The sequence below is a fragment of the Moschus berezovskii genome, chromosome 27 (assembly GCF_049115385.1).
Source record: "Moschus berezovskii isolate FMDL1 chromosome 27, NW_MosBer_1.0, whole genome shotgun sequence".
NCBI classification, from domain to species: Eukaryota; Metazoa; Chordata; class Mammalia; order Artiodactyla; family Moschidae; genus Moschus; species Moschus berezovskii.
Genome location: NC_142486.1, coordinates 39,808,146 through 39,829,630, shown reverse-complemented (window position 1 = coordinate 39,829,630; position 21,485 = coordinate 39,808,146). Strand labels below are relative to the sequence as shown.

Sequence of the window (21,485 nt, the reverse complement as noted above, 5' to 3'; positions counted from 1 at the left end):
AAAGACACCAGAAGCCATCTGGGCCTCTGTCAGGATCCTTTCTAAGTATGAGGAGGAGGAAACTTATATTCAGAAAGCTTGTCAGCCCCAAAGCAGGGCAATAAAAATAACAGGAGAGAAAACCCTTCATTTCCTCGGAGCAGTGATGGAGCCAGGCTGAAGTTTGGTGGCAGGAACTTGACAGACCCGAATCACTGTTTTACAGAAGTGGCTGGAATCCAGCATTGATGGGGGACAGGGTGGCTGAGAATGAGCTTGGGAAGCAACCAAAAGTTGGTTGGAGGGGCCCAAAGAGGGATGTCCCATGTGACATTTGAGGTTCCTTTCACTGCGACAATGGACACTTCTCCAGCCTCTCAGACTTCATGAAGTCTGCTTCACAAAAATGCCACATCACACTGAATTATGTTATTTAAAGAATAGTACAGCTCTAGGAGTTGGTGATGGACAGGGAAGCCTGGCATGCTGCAGCCCATGGGGTTGCAAAGAGTCAGACTTGACTGAGTGACTGAAATGAACCGAACAGACGCAAGATAAAAATGTAAAAGCTTCTGTGTTTCAAAGTATACCATCAGAAAAATGAAAAGACTCTGCAGAATGGGAGCAAAAATTTTGCAAACGATATACCTGATAAGGGATTGGTATCCAGAACATAAAACTCTCTTGACAACTTTTAATAAAAAGACAAAGAAGCCAGTTTAAAAAAAGTGCTGAGGATCAGTATATACATTTCTCCAAGAAATGTATAAAAGTGGTCCACAAACACATGAAGGGATGCTCAACATCATTCGTCTCTGTGGAACTGCAAATAAAAATAAGAGTAAAATACCACTTCATGCATACTAGGATGCCCAGAATGAAAAAGTTGTGCTACTAAGTGCTGATGAGGATGAAGAGAAATTAGAACTTTGATATGCTGCCTAGATAGCATATTAAAAAGCAGAGACATTACTTTGCCAACCAAGGTCCGTCTAGTCAAGGCTATGGTTTTTCCCATGGTCATGTATGGATGTGAGAGTTGGACTGTGAAGAAAGCTGATCGTCGAAGAATTGATGCTTTTGAACTGTGGTGTTGGAGAAGACTCTTGAGAGTCCCTTGGACTGCAAGGAGATCCAACCAGTCCATTCTAAACGAGATCAATCCTGGGTGTTCATTGGAAGGACTTATGCTAAAGCTGAAACTCTAATACCTTGGCCACCTCACGTGGCAAGTTGACTCACTGGAAAAGAGTCTGATGCTGGGAGCGATTGAGGGTAGGAGGAGATGGGGACGGCAGAGAATGAGATGGCTGGATGGCATCACCGACTCGATGGACATGAGTTTGAGTGAACTCCGGGAGTTGGTGATGGACAGGGAGGCCTGGTGTGCTGTGGTTCATGGGCTCGCTAAGAGTCGGACACGAACTGAGCGACTGAACTGAACTGAACTGAACTGATGCTGCTGCTGGCAATGTGAAGTGGTTTTATGATCTTGGGAAATAGTCCAGTGGTACCTCAAAAGTTAAAAGCAGACTTAGGGGTTGCCTGGTAGTGGGGCCTGGAGGATGATGGCTTAGGGGTGCAGAATGGCTGCTTGAGGTTGTTCAGTTCAGTTCAGTTCAGTCACTCAGTCGTGTCCGACTCTTTGTGACCCCATGAATCACAGCACGCCAGGCCTCCCTGTCCATCACCACCTCCCGGAGTTCACTCAAACTCATGTCTATCGAGCTGGTGATGCCATCCAGCCATCTCATTCTCTGTCATTCCCGTTGTAAGGTCGGACCCTGGTGGCCTTCTTGGCTTCCCCTTCCCAGTGGCTGTCTTGTCTCCTTCTTCTCCTCTCCATCCCCCGCCAGAGGGAAAAAGTCCCGCCAAACCGCTGAGGAATTTCTGAAGTAATAACCCTCTGCAGAGATCTATCCCCCCTCTTCCTGACTCCAGAGTGACCAACCCGGTCTAGCTGACCACTCACAATCTCGCATTCCCGAGCTTTACCTTATCTTAGGCCGGTCCAGGTTATATGACACCACTTCCTGCCCCGAAGGCATAAAAATCGCACCCTGCCTTTGTTCGGGGCAGAACTCCTGGTGGCCATTTTTGCGGTCAGTGGGTTCTGCCCGGGAGCGCACTGCCAAATAAAGCCTGTTACTTTCCCTTGGTGTCTGGGTTATTTCCTTACAGCTTGAGACGCCTGTTTCCGCGACCTTACACCCGTCTCCTCCCGCCCCCATAGAATAGGAAACAGCAGTCCAGAATGGTGGTGGCTGAAATACAAGGAAGGGAAAAGCCCGCGAAAATAGAACAAAGGAAGGTCCGAGGACCAGAGTGAGGACCTCAGGTAGAAAAAACAGCACTCCAGGCTAGCCCAATTTACATAGGGCAGGCCCTTGGGGAGGAAAAGACATTTAAAAAGAGGAGCCAAAGGGCTGGGGGTCTCTCTCTCTCTCCCCCACGCGCTGGTGCGCTCCCCCACTCTCTCCTCTTTGTCTTTGGGTCGGCATGCCCTCACGCCTCGGGGATGGATTTTCCTGCTATTTTCTAAATAAAATAGAGCTGTAACACTGATCTGTCTGAGAGCTATAACACGGTCTGTCCAAGACCCAAGAGCTGTGCCACGCCAAGGGCTTGAATGTTTGTCACTCCAAATCTTTGTTGTGACGAGACAGAGCCGAGGAGCACACACTCGCCTGCAAGGTGATGTAAAGTGTTCTGAAATTGATTGTGGTGATGGTTGAATAGGTTTCTGCACTGAACTGGGCACTTTCCTGGGTGAATTGTATGGCATGTGAACTATATGTCAACTGAAGTTGTGAAGAAAACGGCTCAGTCCGCAATGAAACATAAAATGCCTTCAGATGATTGTACCCTGGAGAAAGGCATGGAGGGGCTGAGCACCCCATCTTAGGGGCCAGGTTTCTGGAAATGAGACCCGGAAATGTGACTTGCGGCTGAAACAGGGTCAGCTACCTGTCTCCCTCCTGCCCTGGAATTCATAGGAGGCTCAGGGAAGGATCTGGTCTTCCTGGGTGTGGAAAGGGGGTCTCAGACAATTGAATGGGCTCCAAAGGGGCAGAGGATGCCAGCTGGGGTCTGGTGAACCCAGGAGAGACTTTCCCTGAGGAGTGGGTTTTGTAGGTCTGTCCCTCTGGGGCCCACACTGATAGCCCCTTACAGAAACTGGCTTCTCCATAAGGGTATTAGAGGTTGACTTGTCTTCCCCCAAATTCCTATTGCTGAAATCCAAATTACCAGCACCTTGGAATGTCACCTTACCTGGAGGTGGGTCTTTACGGGGAATCAAGTTAAAATGAGGTTTTTAGGGTGGGCCCAATCCATTATGACTGGTGACCTTATGAAAATGGGGAATTAGGAGAAAGATATTTGCCTAGGGAGGGCGCCATGTAGACCTGGAGACAGCCGTCTATGCGCCTAGGAGAGAGGCCTGGGACACATGCTTCCCTCAGGGCTCTCAGAGGAACTAAACTGGGTGATGCCTTGATTTCTACCTCTAGGCTCCACTGCGCTGTGCGTGCTTAGTCGCTCAGTCATGTCTGACTCTTGGTGACACCATGATTGTAGCCCACCAGGATCCTCTATTCATGGGGATTCTCCAGGCAAGAATACAGGAGGGGGTTGCCATTCCCTTCTCCAGAGGATCTGCCCAACCCAGAAATTGAACCCAAGTCTCCTGTATAGGCGGGAGCCACTGACTGACTGCACCACCAGGGAACCCCAAGAACACTGGAGTGGGTAGCCTATCCCTTCTCAAAGGGGCTCTTCCCGACCCAGGAATCCAACCCGGGTCTCCTGCATTGCAAGCAGATTCTTTACCAGCTGAGCTACCAGGGAAGCTCCTATGGGTGGTTAGGGGTCCTCAACGGTCAACCCAACTTACCTGCAGGCAGGGTTAGTTTTTCAGTTTGAATTAATCAGCTGCTAGTGTTTTCAGTGTGAATTAGTTACCAACATTCCACAAGAACAAGTTTTCTGTATTAATGTAACATCTGAGATTTTAAGTTTCATTCAATTTTAATTAAACAGGCGAATACACTGGCGGATAATGTACTGAACACGGGGGTAGATTCAAGAGGAGAAATCACTCCAGGGTGAGACTCGTTGGCCTTGCCCACAGTTGGCTCTAATAGCTGTTTTTCCCTCACAACACACCCTGACACACACACACCCTGACACACACACACCCTGACACACACACCCCGACACACACACACCGACACACACACACCCTGACACACACACACTCCAGGGTGAGACTCGGCACACACACACACCCTGACACACACACACACCCTGACACACACACACACACACACCGACACACACACACAGTGAGCCTGGGCTCCACTGGGAGAGAACAAATATGTGTTGCTGAGACCCGGATCTGTGGCTGTTTGTTATGGCGGCCCTGAGTCTCTAAGAGAGATGCAAGGCCATGGCTGTGTTGGGCTGTGAGGGGCTGTGGTCTCAGGGGGAGATGGGCCAGGCTGTGAGAGTCAAGCCCTGTGGGGATGGCCAGGGCCAGGGAGACTCCTGCCACTGTAGCTTGGGATTGAGGGGCCCCCCATGGGGCTCAGGAGACCCTGGTCATTGGGGTCAGTTGGTCTGTAAGGCTCCTTTCAGAACCTCCTGGGTCCCATCCTGTGTGTCAGGCGCACAGGCCCTGCCCCTGCCCTGGATGCCGGGGCCCTGGGGAGAGTCTCCACCTCAGGGCCCTTGCAGGTCCTATGACTTCCTGAATGCAGGGTGGCTACAGAAGCTTCTCTGGATGTGGTGTGGGTTGCAGTCTGTTTGATGGTCCCTGTCGCCTTTCTCCATATCTTAACCCCCAGCCAGTTGACGTCCTTTTCTGGAGCTCCGCAAGCTTCCTCAATGTGCTGTCCCAAGTCTGGACTTTGCCCCGTCCCTCCCTGCCCTCAAGTTGACGGGTGGGGTTGAGGCCCTAGCTGGGCTCAGAGATCCCGTCCCAGCTCAGGGAGGAGGGGCCTGACCAGGGACCCTGAGTGTAAGGGACACGCCCTCACCTCCCTGGCCCCTCAGAACTCTGTCACCCCATCTTGCCTTCCTTCTGTCTTGGCCCTGCTCTGGTTCTATTTCTGTCACACACACAATCCCCCACCCCAGCCCACTTCCTCTGCTCTGCGAGGGTTCCACCCACCCCAGCCCGCTTCCTCTGCCCTTAAGTCACTGATTCTCAGGGGACGCTGAGTTTGGACTGCTCAGCAGTGGACTGCTAGGTGGGGCTCTGCCGCAGGGTGTCAGCTGAGGGGCTCCGGCGTGCTTGGGGTGAGGGAAGAGGGGAGACCTGCAGGCAGAACACGCTCCAGGGTGGTGGGCGAGCCTGCTTCTCCAGAACACTTTTCCTCACCCCCTTCCTCCCACTGCATTACAGGGGCAGCACCCTGGAGCAGCATGGCTTTTGCTAATGTGAGTGAGAGCAAGAGTTGGGGGAAGGTTGGGCTCTGAAGTTTCCTATTTCCCCTGTCCCCTCTCCCATCAGCCCATCCTCCACCCCTGCTGACTGGGCCACTTGCACTTGCCTCTGTCTCACCCTCCCTGGGCCAAAGTGGGGGACCCTCCGGGGAGACTTGGGCTTGAAGGCCTGTGACCCATGCAGTCGACAGGGTTCTCTGTCACAGCGATCTGGGGTTGGGGGGAGTGCTCCGCTGTCTCTAACCCGACATTCCGAGCAGTTACTGACACAGACCCTATACATGCCTGTTGCTCTGAGCCCTCTTTATTTGTTTTGGAGAATTCTCAGCTGGACTTCAGCTATTTATTTTCTCTCCATTTCTAAAAGGGTTTGTGCACAAAGATTTCTCTCTTTCTGTCTCATTCTCTCTCGCTCTTTTTAACTTTTAATTTTGTGTGGGAATAGAGACGATTAACAAGGTTGTGAAAGTTTCAGGTGAATAGTGAAGGGACTCAGTCATACATATACGTGTATCCATTCTCCCCCTAACTCCCCCCATCCTAGAGCCTGTTCCTAGCGGGTCCTGGCTCTGGGGCAGCATTCCCGCTGGAGGACAGGTATGGCAGCAGCTCTGTGGAGGTCCTAGTGGGCCGGTCTGGGCTGCAGAGGACTGAGGAGCCAGAGTCACGGGACAAAGGAGTCACTTTAGGAATTAGAGTCGACATTCTGGTGAGAGAGCTGCAAATGGAGGGTCTCCAGGGTCAGAGGAATCAGTCGTCTCTGGGGACCCTTTCTACAGCCTGGAAACCCGGGGGTAGAGGCGTGCGGTGTTTTTCTGGAAACTGAAAGCATTTCTCTCAGGGCCTGGATCAGCAGCTGAAACCACGCTGAGCTCAGTCTATTCTTTCCCTTTGGGGAGCCCTCCACCCTCTGTACCAATCCCCTACCTCAATTCTGAGCGTGATGAGATGCTCAGGGGCTCTGGGCCTTGGAACACTGGGATCTGGGAGTGGTCATCGCGGGGTGAGCCAGGCTGAGCGCTCAGGTCCAGCGAGAGGATGATGCGGGCAGCAGAGTGTCCCCACGGACCCGTGAGGTGTTTCCTTGCCTAGTCGTGTGTGATGCTGGGCTGACTGGATGGGCCCCTGGGACACAGGGTGTGCAGATGGGAGCCCTGCATGCGCTGTGAGCCTCACTGACCACCCAGGCCAGGAGGGCAGCGTGGACGCGCCAGATTCCCACCATTAGGCAGTCTCTCAGGGGGTTGGTGGGGCGCCTCCCACCTCCGAGATGGAGTCAAGTGTCTGGAGGGGAAGGGGCTGGGGGCCGGGGGTCTGCAGGGTCAGAGGTCGGGAAGACTGGCCACAGGGCCACTGTCACCGTCAGCGCCTCAGACAGGAGAGGTCAGCACCAGTTCCTCCCTGGTCAGCTCTCAGCGGGACCAAGAAGTGCTGGGCATCTGGGAACCAGGTTGACCCGCCTACTCCAGGGCAAGGGTCCTCCCTGGGGGTGTGTGAGTGTGTGACGGGTCTGCAACGGTTGCTAGGGTCTCATCAACGCTGGTGTTAGTGTCATCTCCACAGGACTTCGACGATGTCATCAATTCCCTCAAAGCCAAAATGGTAAGAAGTTCATCCCCATGTATGGTTGGGGGAATGGGGAGGCTGGGTGAAACTGAGGATGTTCTGGCCCGCCTGGGACCCAGGAGGGAAAGATCCAGGCCTCTTTGTCCCAACTCTGTCTCTCGTCACAGTACAAACTTGTCGACAGCTTCTTTGAAAACCTTTGAAGGAAATCTAAAGAAGAGGTGGGTCAGTGCACTCCCCCATCTCCAGTTTAAGTGGAGTGGGGTGGCTTTGTTGCAGGAAGGGGGACCTTTTCCAGCACCTGAGAGTGGGCTCTTGTCTAACACTCAGAAATGAATTCTTTGAGGAGACAAAGGCAGAGAGTTGATTGAGAAGGGGCACCCGGGCGGAGAGCAGGAGGGTGAGGGAAGCCGGGAGGACTGCTCTGCCTGCTGGCTCGCAGTCCTGGGCTTCATGGTGATGGGATTAGTTTCTGGGTTGTCTTTGGCCAGTTGTTCTGACTTGGGGTCCTTCCTGATGGTGCATGCCTTGCTCAGCCAAGATGGATGCCAGCGAGAAGGATTCTGGGAGGTGGTCAGACACGTCACGTCTCCTTTTGACCTTTTCCCAGCTCTTCCAGTTACTGGTGGCTTGTTAGTTCCCTGTTCCTCACTAGGACCTCCTTTCCTAAAATTATTCATGCAGATGGTTACGGTGGTGGCTGGCCAGGGTGGACAGTTTCAGTCAGTGTGTTTCCCCTAACAATTTCATGATGATGGTGATGATGAAGGTGATAGCTCAGGGCCCGGTCCTTATACCGCCCAAAATTCACCTGTGTATCCAGTGTACCCACTGACCGCACAGGTAGGGGATTCGGAGGCCCAGGGCTGCTGGGGGAGGTGTGCAAGTCACAGGATAGTGTGAAGATGCCTGGTCCATACCCACTGGGGGAAGAGGGGACACCAGTGTGCACAGACTCGGGCTTGAGATTGAGACTCAAAGTGAGAGAGGGTGGGGGAATTTTAAACTGAGTGATATTTTCCCAATAGGTGTGCTCGGATTTTATTGTATTGGAGGTGAGTTTGGGTCTGCCCTTCCCCTGAAGTTGAGTCCCCAGGGTTGGGATCAGCCAGGGTACTGGGTCTGGATGTCTGTCTTCCTTCTGACTCTCCTGGACCCACGGGAGGCCCAATGGGGATCACAGAACTCAGCTGCAAGCCACATGGGCAGTCTCCACATTTTCTTTCCCCAGAGCACATGCAGTGCAGATATGGCTGACGCCGTGGATGCTCAAGTTAACAACAACTCTGTGAGTCTGAGCTGACACCTCAGCCCCTCTTGATTCCCTTCCCCACTGGTCTGTCTTGTCATTGGTCCTGCCACAAGTGCACAGAGCTCCCCGGAGTGGGGGGTGGGGGGCCCTGAGAGGTCCAGAAGGGCAGCCTTGGGGCATCAGCCTTCCCACTCAGTGCACAGTGACCAGAGCCTGCCTTCAGTTCCCTGCCTAAGAGCTCTGCAGGCCTTGTGCTGGGTTCAGAGGTCAGTCCATCCTCAGGTACAATAAAGCACCAGGGTTTATTTCTCGAGGAGAACCAAGGATCCAGGCTAAGGTTTTGGGAAAAGTCCTCGTGTCTGTGGAGCTGTTGTTAGGAAGGCAGGCAGTTTTCATTCATGGGCTTCTGGGTCCCAGAGTCTCCTAAAGGCTGGGAGGCCTCGGCTCAGTCAGGACATTGCCCCAGACATATACCTGAACAGCCTCCCATCCCTGCAGGAATCCACTCCCTTGCTTCATGAAACACAGCAAGAGTTTCGTCACAGAGTCTGTGAACCCTCTGGCTCCTACAGTCTCCCATCTGGTTCCTACAGTCCCCCAGGCCCGAACCAGCCCTTTGACTCCTCCACTTCAAGGTACGACTTGAGCTATTTAAAGAGCTCCTGCAGCGACTGCTGCAGAAGTTTTGGAAAGCCCTGGACTGGCTTCAGCAGAGAGCGGCTACCTGCCTGCGGGGCTTGCACAAAGCCGCTGAGGCCATCTGGAGAGTGTTGAAGGGTTTTTGCTCTTCTCTGGGGCAGCTCTTCAAGAGCCTCATCTAGGTCTGCTGCTGCTGCTGCTGCTAAGTCACTTCAGTCGTGCCCGACTCTGTGCGACCCCATAAACGGCAGCCCACCGGGCTCCTCCGTCCCTGGGATTCTCCAGGCAAGAACACTGGAGTGGGTTGCCATTTCCTTCTAGCCCCAATTCTAGAAGCTTGGCCTCATCTAGAAGCCTCAATTTTCCCTTCTCTCAGGGCATCTTCTGTTGCACCCTTTACCCTCCTGCTCACCCTCGCAGCCTGCCTCACCTCCTCCCCTTCAGGGAGGGCACTGCTCAGCCCATCTGACTCTCCCTGCCTGGATTTTCCAGCACCAGGTCTGACCTGCCTGTCGCTGTAGTGCTGATGTCCTAATAAAAGTCGATTATTGACACAAATGGAGTGTCTGTGGGGATGGGAGGCTGGGGGTCCGATGGCAGAGGTGGTGGGTCAGATGGACCCAGTTGGGGGTCCTGGTGCTGGGTGAACAAGCACAAGCCACTGGACTCTCTAACCTGTAACTGGGAATGAAGGAGGAAACAGAACAGGCTCCATCTTGAAAGCAGGACTCCATCTTGGGCCAGACTGTGGACTTTGAGCTACATGCCCAATATCTATGGAAACAACATACCAACTGGAAAACCAGATACCTGCCTCCCCCATGGAAGAGCCCAAGGGCTCATACCTAGACTCTCTGTTGCCTAAAAGAATACCCTAATTATCTGTGTAACTAATAGAATCATAAATTCTATTATGCTTATTGGGATATGATCACAGGCCTATTGATAATCGTCCACTGTTAACTACCTAGGCTTAAGGCATACGGGTTTAAAGCGTATGAATCACAGGTTAACTTTGATTGTATCTTTCTTTTCCTTTGTTCAGACTAGTTTCAAGGAATTTGGGGAGGTGGGTTTGAGCGCGTACACTTAGGGTATATAAGGTTTTCACAAAAACTGGTCGGGGTCTTGGCTAAGGGGAGACTCTGCCTTGGGCCTGCCGCTGTAATAAGCTGCACTCCACTATCTGCATTGTCCTTCTGAGTGAGTTTGTTTCCCGGACTGCGTGGCTACAACAGGAACGCTGGTCACGGACTGACTGGTGGGGAGGACTGGACCACCACACTCCTAGGACACAGGGAGCTTGGGGGAGGGGCTTTGACCCTCTTGTCTTCTCCTGACCTCTCTCTCCTGGCCTTCAGTACCCCAGCTGGGGCCTCGGAAGCTCTTCCAAGATCAGAGCCCGAGGGGCCAGGGGAGGGGGAGGGAGGGTACCCAAACCTGGGCCAGGAGGGAAAGCAGGGTAGGAGGGCGGGAGTGGGCCTCAAGGCAGAGACTGGGGGGCCCCCCCCCCGGGAGCAAGGCCTGAAGGCCAGCCTGGCTAACCACCTCTGAGGACACATCGCCCTCCCCAGGTCCCTACCCCACCTCCCCAGCCCTGACTTCTGGCCTCAGGGAGGGACACAGAGCAGCTTTCAGGGGTCTCTGTAGCTCAGCCTTCCTCCCAACCCCGAAGGGCTGCCTTCTCCCAGGCTCAGAGCTCTCCCTCCCAGCTGTGCCCAGGAATCACCCCGGATTCAGGGCTGGTTCTCCTTCAGCCGCTTGAGCTCTGGTTGCTGAGTTCACTTCCTTTCCACAAGCATTTGCTAAGGAGCAGTTACATGTCAGGTTGATGGAGGGGCAGTGATTTACCAGAAGTCATGTGATTTGAAATCTGTGCACCAGAGGAAGAGGCCAACCAAGTGGGCCTGATAGCAGGAAGCAGGTGGGGCAGACCTAGCAAGCAGCTTTGGGTTTTTAAGAGGATTATGGGTGGTTGCGCTGTGCTGTGTTTAGTCACTCAGTCATGTCTGACTCTTTGTGATCTCATGGACTGTAGCCCGCCAGGCCCCTCTGTCCATGGGGATTCTCCAGGCAAGAATAATGGAGTGGGTTGCCACGTTCTCCTCCAGGGGATCAAACCCAGGTCTCCTGCATTGCAGGCGGATTCTTTACCAGCTGAGCTATCAGGGAAGCCCCTATGTGTGGTTAGGGGTCCCCCAACAGTCAACCCAACTTACCTGCAGGCAGGGTTAGTTTTTCAGTTTGAATTAATCACCCACTAACTGCTAGCATTTTCTTTGAATTAGTTACCAATCTTCCACAAATACAGGTTTCCCGTATTAATCTAACACCTGGAATTTTAAGTTTTATTCAACTTTAATTAAACAGCCAAATACGCTGGAGGATATTGTACTGAACACAGGGGTTAGTGGTGGACTCCAGAGGAGAAATCACTCCAGGCTGAGACTGGTCGGCTTGGCCCACAGTTGGCCCTAACAGCTGTCTTAACCCCACACAATGCACACACACACACACACCCCCTGACAGACAGACACACACTCACAGTGAGCCTTTTCCGGGGGGGAGGAACTCTCCCTGGATCTGCTCCCACCCAGCCTGCTCTTGAAGGGGTGGGGGAAGCAGAGGGCATCACCACAGACCCAGTGGAGAGGGTAACAGGTGGCACTTGAAGAAAAACATAAAGAGGGGCCATGTTCAGAAGGCTGTTTTACTTTGGGTATTTTAAGATACATTCCTGAGGTGTGGACGAGATGCTTCTTTGCAAGGGAAAAACTACCATGCGGAGTCAGTGGAGCCAGAGGGAGGGGACTGGGGTGGGTGGCAGCAGCAGCCTGGGCATAGCCAGGGGAGATGCGCCGGGACCCGCCCCGCCGAAGCGGGAGGAGCTAGTACAGAGTCTCTCGGGCGTGGGTTCTCAGGTGGCGCAGCAGGTGGGAGTTGCGGCTGAAACTGCGGCCACACTGTGCGCACGAGTAGGGCCGGGCCCCGGTGTGCACCAGCATGTGCCGCAGCAGGTTGCAGCTGCGGCTGAAGACCTTGCCACACTCCGGGCACTCCTGGGGGGGCTCAGCCGGCCCGGATGCGGCCTCGTCCCCCGCCCCGGCGTGGGTGGCCAGGTGCCGCTGCAAGTGGGCGTTGCGCCGGAAGCTCCGGCCGCATTGCTTGCAGCTGTAGGGCCGCTCGCCCGTGTGGCTGCGGCGGTGGCGGGCCAGGTTGGAGCTGTTCCGGAAGCGGTGACCACAGGTGTCACAGACGTGGGGTTTCTCCCCGGTGTGGATGCGCTGGTGGCGCGCCAGGTGGGCGCTCTGGCTGAAGCCCTCGCCGCACTCGCTGCAGCGGCAGGGCTTCTCGCCTGTGTGGCTGCGCCGGTGGCGGGCGAGGTCCTGGGTCTGGCTGAAGCTCTTGCCACACTGGGCACAGTGGTGGGGCCTCGGGCCGCCGTGGGTCAGGAGGTGGCGGGCGAGGCCGGCCCGCCGCATGAAGCGCTTTCCGCAGTGCGGGCATCCGTAGGGCTTCTCGCCCGTGTGCACCCGCTGGTGACAGACCAACTGGGAGCTCTGACTGAAGCTGCGGCCGCATACCTGGCAAGAGAAGGGCCGCTCGCCCGTGTGCACGCGCCAGTGGGCCCCCAGGTGCTCGCTGCGCCGGAAAGCCTTGCCACACTCGCCGCACACATAGGGCCGGCGCTCGGGCCCGGGGCGCAGGCTGCCCGAGCACTCGGAGCACTGGTGGCCCTTGTCCTTGGCGTGGATCCGCAGGTGGCGCTTGAGGCTGGAGCGGCGCTGGAAGGTCTGGCCGCAGTGGGAGCACAGGACTACGGTCAGCTCGGGAGGTGCCGGGGGCTTGGTCTCCGGGGCGCCGCCGGGGGGCTTCTGGTCCTGGGCGTGCGCCAGCAGGTGCTGCGTGAGGCGCGCCCGGCGCTGGAAGCCCTGGCCGCACTCGGCGCACAGGAAGGCGGGCTCGGAGGAGTGCGTCTGCAGGTGTTTGTTCAGGTGCGAGCTCTGGCGGAAGCGGTGGCCGCACAGGTGGCAGGTGTGCGGCCGCTCGTCCGTGTGCGTGCGCATGTGGAGCTTGAGGATAGAGCTGCGGCCGAAGCCCTTCCCGCAGCAGAGGCACAGGAAGGACCGCGCGCCCGGGTGTGAGCGCAGCTGGTGCGCCTCCAGGCGGGCCAGCTGCGGGAAGCTGACGCCGCAGTCTGTGCAGATGAACTTGACCTCCGGGTCCGACTTGGGGGCGCCCTCAGCTGCTTTGACCTTGAGAACATCACTCCTGCCGGGAGGGGCCATTTCTTCTCCGGGGCCGCTCGTCTCAGGGCCTGACCCTAGAGACTGGGCGTGGGGCTCTTCTGCCACCCTGGGGCTCTCTGCCTGAGAGTTTGCTGAGGCGGCAGAGGGCCAGGACAGCCCTTTCGGCTCTTCTGTCTTAAAAGCCTCTTCGAGAGTTCTGCCTCCAGTTCCTGAAAAAAAAGAAGCAGAAAACAGGACAGGTCAGGCTTTTTCAGAGGGCCTTCTGGGAATCGCTAGAACCTCAGTGCCCGGAAGTGCAAAGAAACCCAGACTTCGGCAAAGTTTGTAAGTGGGCAAAGGGTGGGGTAAAAACCAAATAACATACAGTTTACCAGTTGTAAGGTGTATAATTCTGGTCCATTAGGCCTGTTTATAATCACCATTATGTCATTCTCCCAAATGGAGACCCATGTGGGTTAGCAAACCTTCCCATGACCACCGATTTGATTCAATTAATTAAAATATTTATTTATGTATTTGGCTGTGCTGGGTCTCAGTTGCGACACACGGAATCTTCATTGGAGCACATGAACTCTTATTAATAGTTGCCACCTTGTGGGATCTAGTTCCCTGACCCAGGCCGTCTGTTTTGGGAGTGCAGAGTCTTAGCCAGTAGACCACCAGAGAAGTCCCTTATTTTATTTAATTTTAGCTGTTGTAATTAATTTTATTGAAGTACAGTTGATTTACAATGTTGTGTTAATTTCTGTTGTACAGTGATTCGTTCAATTATATATATATTCTTTTATATTTTATTACAGGAGATCGAGTAGGACATTGTTGTTTTCCCATTCTATTAATATATGTAATCATTTGTATCTGCTAATCCCAAACTTCCACTCTACTCCTCCCTCTCCTTTGGAAACCACGAGACTGTTTTCTCTTTCTGTGTATTTCATAGATCAGTTGATACGTGTCATATTTTAGATTCCACATAGAAGTAATACCATATAGTATTTGCCATGACCACCTTTTTTTTTTCTTGGACATGTCAAATAGCTTGGGGAAATCTTAGTTCCTTGACCAGGAATTGAAGCAGGGCCCATGGCAGTGAAAGCCTGGAGTCTAAACCACTGGATCACCAGGGAATTCCCCACCACTTATTTTAAAAACTCAGAGTTGGGTGGGGCAGGGTTGATGATTAGATGCAAAGAGCCTTAAAATTATATCTATATAGATACGGACATATCAACATAGATCTATATCAATATATATCACCTCATCAAAATAGCTCATTTTTAGCCAAAGAGGCCAAAAAGTCAGGGGCCACCTTGGACATACAAAAAAGTCTTCAGTGGTCATAAACCCGGGAAAAAGCTGTCTCACCCAGAGGATGCACAGGCCAAGTTGTCTTTGCTGGGACGTCTTCAAAGGTCAGGGACTCCTGTGACATAGGGATGGCAGAGATTGTCAGTGAGTGAGGAACGGGGCTTGGGGACCTCAGAGAGATGAAGAGCTCTCCAGGTTTAAATTAAGGAAGACAGGGGTTTGCTGAAACCACAGGGTCGGAGAACATTGGAGGGCATGAGATAGACCTGGAGTGAGGGGACCCGTCCAGCTCACCAGCACTGCTGCCAGCTCCTGGTCTCCCGAGTTCTCCTCCGGCCACAGTTCGGGACCCTGGAGGGCTGACAGCACTGAGGGAGAGAGAGAGCTGTGAGAAGGAAGTCCTACTGCCATGTGGCCTCGGGATCGTGTACCCATGGCCAGGGCCCTGGGACTCTCCGCCATTCCCGTCAGCTAGGGAGGCTGCTCCCTTTCCCTCCATGCCCCCACCCACCTGGCCCCCCAGGTTCCCCCGCACCCCAGGCCTCCATCTCCCTGGAGCCCCAGCTCCCGGCTCCTCACCGCTCTCTTGCGGGGCCTGCAAAGTCCTCTTGGGACCTGGGCTCAATGGCTGCCTTGAACTCAGGGGACGTCTCCAGTCCCCCACCTCAGCAGGCTTGGAGGGCCCCGACTGGGACGGCGGGAGTGCCTGCGATGGCTCCAGGGCTGGAGGCCCTTCTGAGGGCGTTTCCTTCTTGGGACTGTGGCTGGAGACTTGGAAAGAGCCCTCCTGTTCCTCCAAGGTGACGTCTGCACGGGGACAATTCTTGCCAGCATTAAAACTGAAATCCTGTTAAGAATACACCCATGTCAGGGGACAGACAGGACAGTAATCCACATCCTACTAACTCCGAAGGGCAGTGGCATGTGGAAAGGTGAGGGTCAGACAGGGAGGGAGCGAGTTAGGAGGTCAAGTAGGAACTGGCAGAAGAAGACAAGTAGGACCTTAGTCCCCCAACCAGGGATCGAACCCCCTGCCGTGGAAGCATGGAGTCTTAACCGCTGGACCACCAGCAAAGTCTCAGCTCAGCGATTTCTTAACAGGGTGATAAAGTCCCCGCCTTTCCCCCTGCTGTCCAGCCCACCGGCCGGTCCCTCTTACCAGAGGCCCCACGTTGCTAGACTCCCTCTGGACACCCTCTAGCAGCAGTACCACCTCTTCGCCATCCCTGAGCTGCTGGCCCTGCAGCCGGGCCAGGAGGTGTGGGGGCAGCACACTCAGGAACTGCTCGAGCACCAGCAGCTCTAGGATCTGCTTCTTGGTGTGCAGAGCCGGCCGCAGCCAGTGGTTACAGAGCTCCTGGAGCCGGCTCAGGGACGCCCTTGGCCCCATGTCCTCCTGGTACTGGAAGCACCTGAAGAGCTGGTGAGCCACCTCGGGCCGGGGCCTGGCCTCTGGCCGCCCGGGGTCCTCCTGGCTGGCAGCCTCCTCCTCTTCCTCCAGCTTGACTGCTCCGAGCTGCTCCGGCTCCCCCGCAGCTGGGCTGGGTTCTGCAAGCATCCTTCACTTTGGGGACTCCTCACCGCCGTTGCTCTTGTGTTCAAGTCTCTCCCTCCTCGTTCCCACACCCGGGGTGTTATGGGGTGCTTGCAGGTGTGGTCTCCAGAGGAACCTCTTCTTGAACAGGTCACGGGTAGTGGCTCAGCCTGACCAAACAAGGCAGAGAAATTGAATTGCTCAGTATTATCCATTCCTTCCTGCAGCACTTAGAACTTCACCTCAGCTTGCCCCAGGGACCGAAGTTGGCAGCCCCGAAAGAAGACTGTCTGGCTGTCCCTGCCTCTTGATATGGTGCCACGGGGAGTACGTGGCACCACGGAAGGGGGAGTCCTTGCCAAAAATGTTCCATCGCAATCCAATCCAGCCTTTAGACCCAACTTCCAGTTAAAGGGCATTGCAGGGAATAAGAACAAGTTGGCGGAGAGGCTAAGAGTGGTAGTATTTAAAGGTACAAACTTGTAACGCATAGTAAATAAGACACAGCGATCTGACGCACAGTATAGCAAATAGAGATAACAATATTGTACTGTAATACATTATGTAATATGATACACATGCCCGCAGTGCAGGAGACCCAGGTTCGATCCCTGGGTTGGGAAGATCCCCTGGAGAAGGAAATGGCGACCCATTCCAGTATCCTTGCCTGGAAAAATCTCATGGACACAGGAGCCTGGTGGGCTGCAGTCCACGGGGTCGCAAAGAGTCAGGCACAACTAAGCGACTGACACTAAATATGATACATACTGCTGTATCACAATCATCTGATGATATATAAATGAAATGCTGTATACCTTAAAGTTACTCAGTGTTACATGTCACATTTATAAAACAGGGACTTCCCTGGTCTAGGAACTAAGATCCCACAGGCCGCACAGCAACGAAGGCTGGCCTCTACAGCTAGAGAGAAGCTCGTGCTCAGCAACCACCGAGCCCACGTGCCACAACTAAGACCCAACACAGCCAAAAATAAATCAATAAAATATTTTTAAAACAATCATAAAACAAACAATCCAAATGATCCATTGAGTCAACGACCGAACAGATCCAAAAGACCGGGCATTCCCAGAAACAACTGGTCCAAGTTCTTCTAAGTCTGTTAGAAAAAAATAAGTGCCTGTAGGCACATTGCTGTAGAGGAGACTAACAGCTGATGTAAGGAAATGTGTGAACCTTAACTGGATCCTGACCTTTAAGGAAGGGGGTGGTGTTGCTAAAAGTTATTCTGAGGAAATAGCTTTGGGGAAATAGTTGGGGAAATCTGAATCTGGTGGAGTCCTGGGCGATAAGGGGAAAAGACTAGCAACTTCTGAGATGGGATTCCAGCCTTGCACTATGTTGGAAGTGTCTTCATTCTTAAAAAATGTTAAGGATTTGGAAGTGAAGAGGCGTGAGGTTTCATTCACACTCATGGATCAACAAGGTACAAGTGGCAAAATTATAGCAATTATCGAATCCAGGAGGTGGGTGTATGGGTGTTCATTGCATTGCTCTTTCAGTTTCTCTGGAAGTTTGAGAATTTTAAAGATAAAAGGGTGGGCGGTGTGTGTAGTTCACGCATGGGATCACTCCTTAACCAGACATTCTGATTCTCACTGGTGCTGGATGTGGCTCTCAGTGGTCAAGGCCAAGATCACCCAACTGACCAGGGCAGGGCTGAGCTCCCACCTAGTGTCCCAGTCTCCTTCCCTGGTTCCATCCCAGGAAACAGGCCAGGATGAGCCAGGGAGATGGGGTCGGTGGGTGGGTTTCCACACAAGAGACTAAGCTGACAGCCTGCAAAGTTTTGTGACACATGTGTCCCTGAGGCAGGCCAAAGCAGAGAGGCGTCCAGTGGGTGCAGCCTGGGGAGCTGGGTGATGAGTGGGAGACGCAGACATTTCCCTTTCTTTCCTCGTTTTTTTTTTTTTTTTTTAAATCCTGGATTCTTCCTTTGTCCACTGGAAGGTATCCATCACAACACCCCTGTGAGTCTGCTGCTGCTGCTGCTAAGTCGCTTCAGTCGTGTCCGACTCTGTGCGACCCCATAGATGGCAGCCCACCAGGCTCTCTGTCCCTGGGATTCTCCAGGCAAGAACACTAGAGTGGGTTGCCATTTCCTTTTCCAATGCATGAAAGTGAAAAGTGAAAGTGAAGTCACTCAGTCGTGTCCGACTCTTGACGACCCCATGGACTGCAGCCTACCAGGCTCCTCCACCCATGGGATTTTCCAGGCAAGAGTACTGGAGTGGGTGCCATGGCCTTCTCGGTGAGTCTAGCTAACAATAATAATAATAATAAAAAAGTGCTTCTAACTTGGCAACAGGGGGCACTGGTTCTGTAGGACTGTTTCTTTCTTTGGGGGTAGCGGAGACCTACCTAGGGGGAGCTGACCCAAGTTCAGCCCCACCCCCAGAGGATTCAGTTCAGTCCTTCAGCACAACCCAGCCACGAGGCTTACACTTCCGAACTTTTGTTCCAGAGCTTTGAGGCACTTTTATTTTATTTTTTGGCTCAGCCACGTGAACTAGTTTCCTGACCAAGGATTGAACCTGTGCCCTTGGCAGTGAAAACGTGGAATCCTGTCACTGGACCACCCTGAAACTCCTGAGTCACTTTTATATTTCAATCCAGGCAGGATTACTTTATGGATATGGAAACCCAAGTTCCAACATCTCTCTGCCCTCCCTGTTCTCCAGCCGCAGGGGCTGCGAAACAGCCTTTTCCAGACCTGTTCCCCTACCCGCACATGAACATCCAAGGCAAAGAGTTGGGCAGAAGCCCTCCTGCATCACTTCCCACCAGGTAAAGGCAGCAGTGCCCACACCTGCAGACAGTACACACTGGGCACATATCTAAATGCTGGCTGTTCTCATTGAGTAAAAACACAAACAACCATAGCTAACAGCTCATCCTATCATGACCATGTTACAGCCCAGGACACCTAGACACAAAGGTACAGACATTCTTCCAAGAAGGCAACCCAGCCTTGGTGATGGAGTCAGGGAGAGGTTGGCCTTGACAAAAGCTTTGATAGTTTAAGCCCTCTTCATTCGGGGTTGAGGGATCTCTGAACCTCCTTTTCAGGTGGGGTGAGTAGGGTTGAATGTGGTTAAAGAACACAGGAAACTGAGCCTAGCACTTCCCAGCTCAGAGGAGAGGGTCGTGATGCTAAACACAGACCCAGGCCTGTGTCCTGGCCACCTGACCAGTCCCCAAGCCCCAGCCTCCCTCCACCCCCTCCAGCATCTTCCCAGCTTCCCTTCCTCTCCCTCATCCTACCCACTCCTTCCTGCCACTCTCCAGTCTCCCTCAACCACTCCAGAATCTCCCAGCTTTCCCCACCTCCATCCTCTCCCCCAGAGCCTTGTTCGACCTCCGTTCGTTCCTACATGTTGGCACACAGGGTTCCTTCCACTCATTGACACCTCTCTTCTGGGATGCCACACACACGACCCACCTATGTACTTTGCAGGTGTAATTATTGAGGAAGGCATGCAAACATGTCTGGGGCAGAAGAGGTCTTTATCTTTCAAGAAAACGGGTTTTTGTTTTCTTGTGGTTTGGAGCATGAGCAAAAAAGTGATACAGAGCCAGCCACATGTGATCAGGAATGAAGTATTAACAGCTGGCAGGCACTGAGAGCTTCTCTGCATGGGTTCTCTGCTTAGGGTCGCTTCATCTCACTCCATCCCAAGCAGTAAACTATAATTTTTCCATTCAACAGGTGCAAAGACCAAGCTCCGAGAGGATGGGTGACTTGCTCAAGGTCACACCGGGGGAAGCGAAGATTTGCTTTAAGGAGAGAATACTGATCTTACGGTGCAAAAGCTCAGAAACAGAAAAGGACCCAATTCCTCTCCCGCCGTGTGCGAAGGTGCAAAAGCTCAGAAACAGAAAAGGATCCCCTCCCGCCATGTGCAATCTGCCTAGTCTTAATCAGAATATTACAGCACAAATCTGAAAAACTAAGGGCATTCAAATTTCCAACCCTCAGGCCTAAACTCGTGGGATGCCACAAGCTTCAGGTGAGGTCTCACCAAAAGGTTTGAAAGAGGTGGAATTCAAGGGACGTTGGCCTGGAGAGTCTCTCCCGCCCCCAGGTCTGCAGGACAAAAGCTCTGTGAATATGCGCATCTGTGGGGGGTGAGCTGGGTTGCAGGAGGCGGGGTGTGGCGCTCTTCAGCCATCCTCTGGTATTTGACCCTCTTAACTTGGAGCCTAGAGTGGCAGAGAGGCTTAAGGTACACCAGCCCGGGTGGAGGTGCCGCCCCAAGACCCACCCAGACAACGGGGGCACCCAGAGCCGGGGTGTTTGGCTCTCCCTTGCTCCCTGGATTGCTCGTCTTTGTTGGCTGCGCTCCTCTCTAGTGCTGAGTTGAGGAGCCCGGTCAGTCCACCTGGGGGAACGTGGAGCCTGCCTTCTGCTCCGCAGAGGGCATAGCAAGCCCACGTCACAGGAAGTCCTGCGACCTTCCCAAATGCCCCCACTGACACAGGCCCCCCGGTCTTCCCAGCCCTGGACTCCCCAGCACTGGGGTCCCCAGCACAGACCAACCACGTCCGCCCAAGACTCTTCTGGCACTGTAATGCCTCATCCCACCACCCCTCCAGAGGCCTGGAGCCTCCGTTCTCTCTCCAAGCTACAAGGAACCCCTTAAGTTTGTCCTTGGCAGCCTGCACCCCAGGCCTCCCTGCAACTCACCACTCGTGGGGGTGTTCTCTGAGGGCCCCTAGGGCCAGAGTCAGCTTCGGCCAACCTGGGAAGGACTCCGGGAAAATGGAACAGGAAGTTCCCTGCCCCAATCCCATCCAGGTGGTGAGGGGGGCTTCCTTGAGTTAACCCTTAACCTCCCAGTTTGGGAGCGGGGTGGGGAGAGGGCGGGGCCAGAGAAATAGACAAAGCAGCCGGTTAGGATTCCAACCCTGGCCTGCATTTGAGAGTCTAACTACCCCTCCAAGTTAAGACCTGAGACCCATCTAGTCAGGACTGGCTCTATGCCCCTTGAGGGTCTGTCAACTTGTATGTTTGGTGGGGGACAAGAGCTGCCACTTAAAAACGCTTGCTAGGGTTTCCGTGGCAGTCCAGTGGTTAAGGTCATGTGCTGCCACTGCAGGCGGGGCAGGCTCAAGCCTTAGTCTGGGAGGTTCCCCTTATCTCCAAGTATGGCCAGAAAAAAAAAGCCTGCTGTGTTCATGGTTCTTTGGTCGGCATTTTATTCATGCAGCAAATCTTTGCCAAGGGCCTGCTGTTGGTGTTGAGGATACTGAGCTAAATGTGAGGGACAGTTCTAGACTTCAGGGGGTTTATGTGCCAGGGCACAGGAGCAAACCACAGGTACTAAGAAGAAAACAGCAGGACCATGTGTTGGGGAAGAGAGGTCACCGGTGGACACTGCCATCTAAAACCCTCCCAAGAATCTTTAGGGGTGGGTTCTGTCCCCTCTTTATCAGTGACTAAGTGGGGCTCCCAGGAGCGGAAGTGGCCTCACCAACAGCCTTAAGTCCA

General features: G+C 53.7%; 2 protein-coding genes and 1 long non-coding RNA gene across 4 annotated transcripts; 2 read left to right on the top strand and 1 right to left on the bottom strand.

Annotated features, from left to right (window-relative positions):
- Nucleotides 1–5,262: 5,262 nt before the first annotated feature.
- On the top strand, nt 5,263–9,442 carry LOC148773705 (uncharacterized). The gene is made up of 8 exons (XM_088833063.1): nt 5,263–5,280; nt 5,387–5,421; nt 6,991–7,029; nt 7,161–7,214; nt 8,022–8,048; nt 8,225–8,281; nt 8,744–8,880; nt 9,046–9,442. Coding segments are annotated over exons 2-8 (399 nt in total). The 5' UTR covers nt 5,263–5,280; nt 5,387–5,419; the 3' UTR covers nt 9,129–9,442.
- A 1,194-nt stretch (nt 9,443–10,636) lies between these two features.
- ZSCAN10 (zinc finger and SCAN domain containing 10) lies at nt 10,637–21,485 on the bottom strand. The gene is made up of 7 exons (XM_088832808.1): nt 20,682–21,485; nt 20,017–20,197; nt 15,602–16,146; nt 15,022–15,289; nt 14,737–14,810; nt 14,500–14,557; nt 10,637–13,343 (listed from the first exon to the last, which is right to left on the bottom strand). The coding sequence occupies exons 3-7, from the start codon at nt 15,998–16,000 to the stop codon at nt 11,773–11,775; spliced, it is 2,370 nt and encodes a 789-aa protein (XP_088688934.1). The 5' UTR covers nt 16,001–16,146; nt 20,017–20,197; nt 20,682–21,485; the 3' UTR covers nt 10,637–11,772.
- Nucleotides 17,059–19,948, top strand: LOC129545075 (uncharacterized). 2 transcript variants are annotated; one of them, XR_008683641.2, is made up of 3 exons: nt 17,059–17,420; nt 18,676–18,781; nt 19,704–19,948. It is a non-coding gene; the product is annotated as an uncharacterized LOC129545075 (long non-coding RNA). The 2 variants fall into 2 exon arrangements; XR_008683642.1 differs by lacking the exon at nt 17,059–17,420 and adding an exon at nt 17,961–18,245.

What these genes read in the sequence shown, in the direction of transcription:
- ZSCAN10 (XM_088832808.1), bottom strand. Translation starts at nt 16,000, where the DNA reads ATGCTTGCAGAACCCAGCCCAGCTGCGGGGGAGCCGGAGCAGCTCGGA. An exon ending in CTAGCAACGTGGGGCCTCTG is followed by an intron (nt 15,290 to 15,601) that starts GTAAGAGGGACC and finishes TATTCTTAACAG; the next exon opens with GATTTCAGTTTTAATGCTGG. An exon ending in GCAGGCCCCGCAAGAGAGCG is followed by an intron (nt 14,811 to 15,021) that starts GTGAGGAGCCGG and finishes TCTCTCCCTCAG; the next exon opens with TGCTGTCAGCCCTCCAGGGT.
- LOC148773705 (XM_088833063.1), top strand. An exon ending in GAAGGAAATCTAAAGAAGAG is followed by an intron (nt 7,215 to 8,021) that starts GTGGGTCAGTGC and finishes TTTTCCCAATAG; the next exon opens with GTGTGCTCGGATTTTATTGT. An exon ending in CTCAAGTTAACAACAACTCT is followed by an intron (nt 8,282 to 8,743) that starts GTGAGTCTGAGC and finishes CCATCCCTGCAG; the next exon opens with GAATCCACTCCCTTGCTTCA.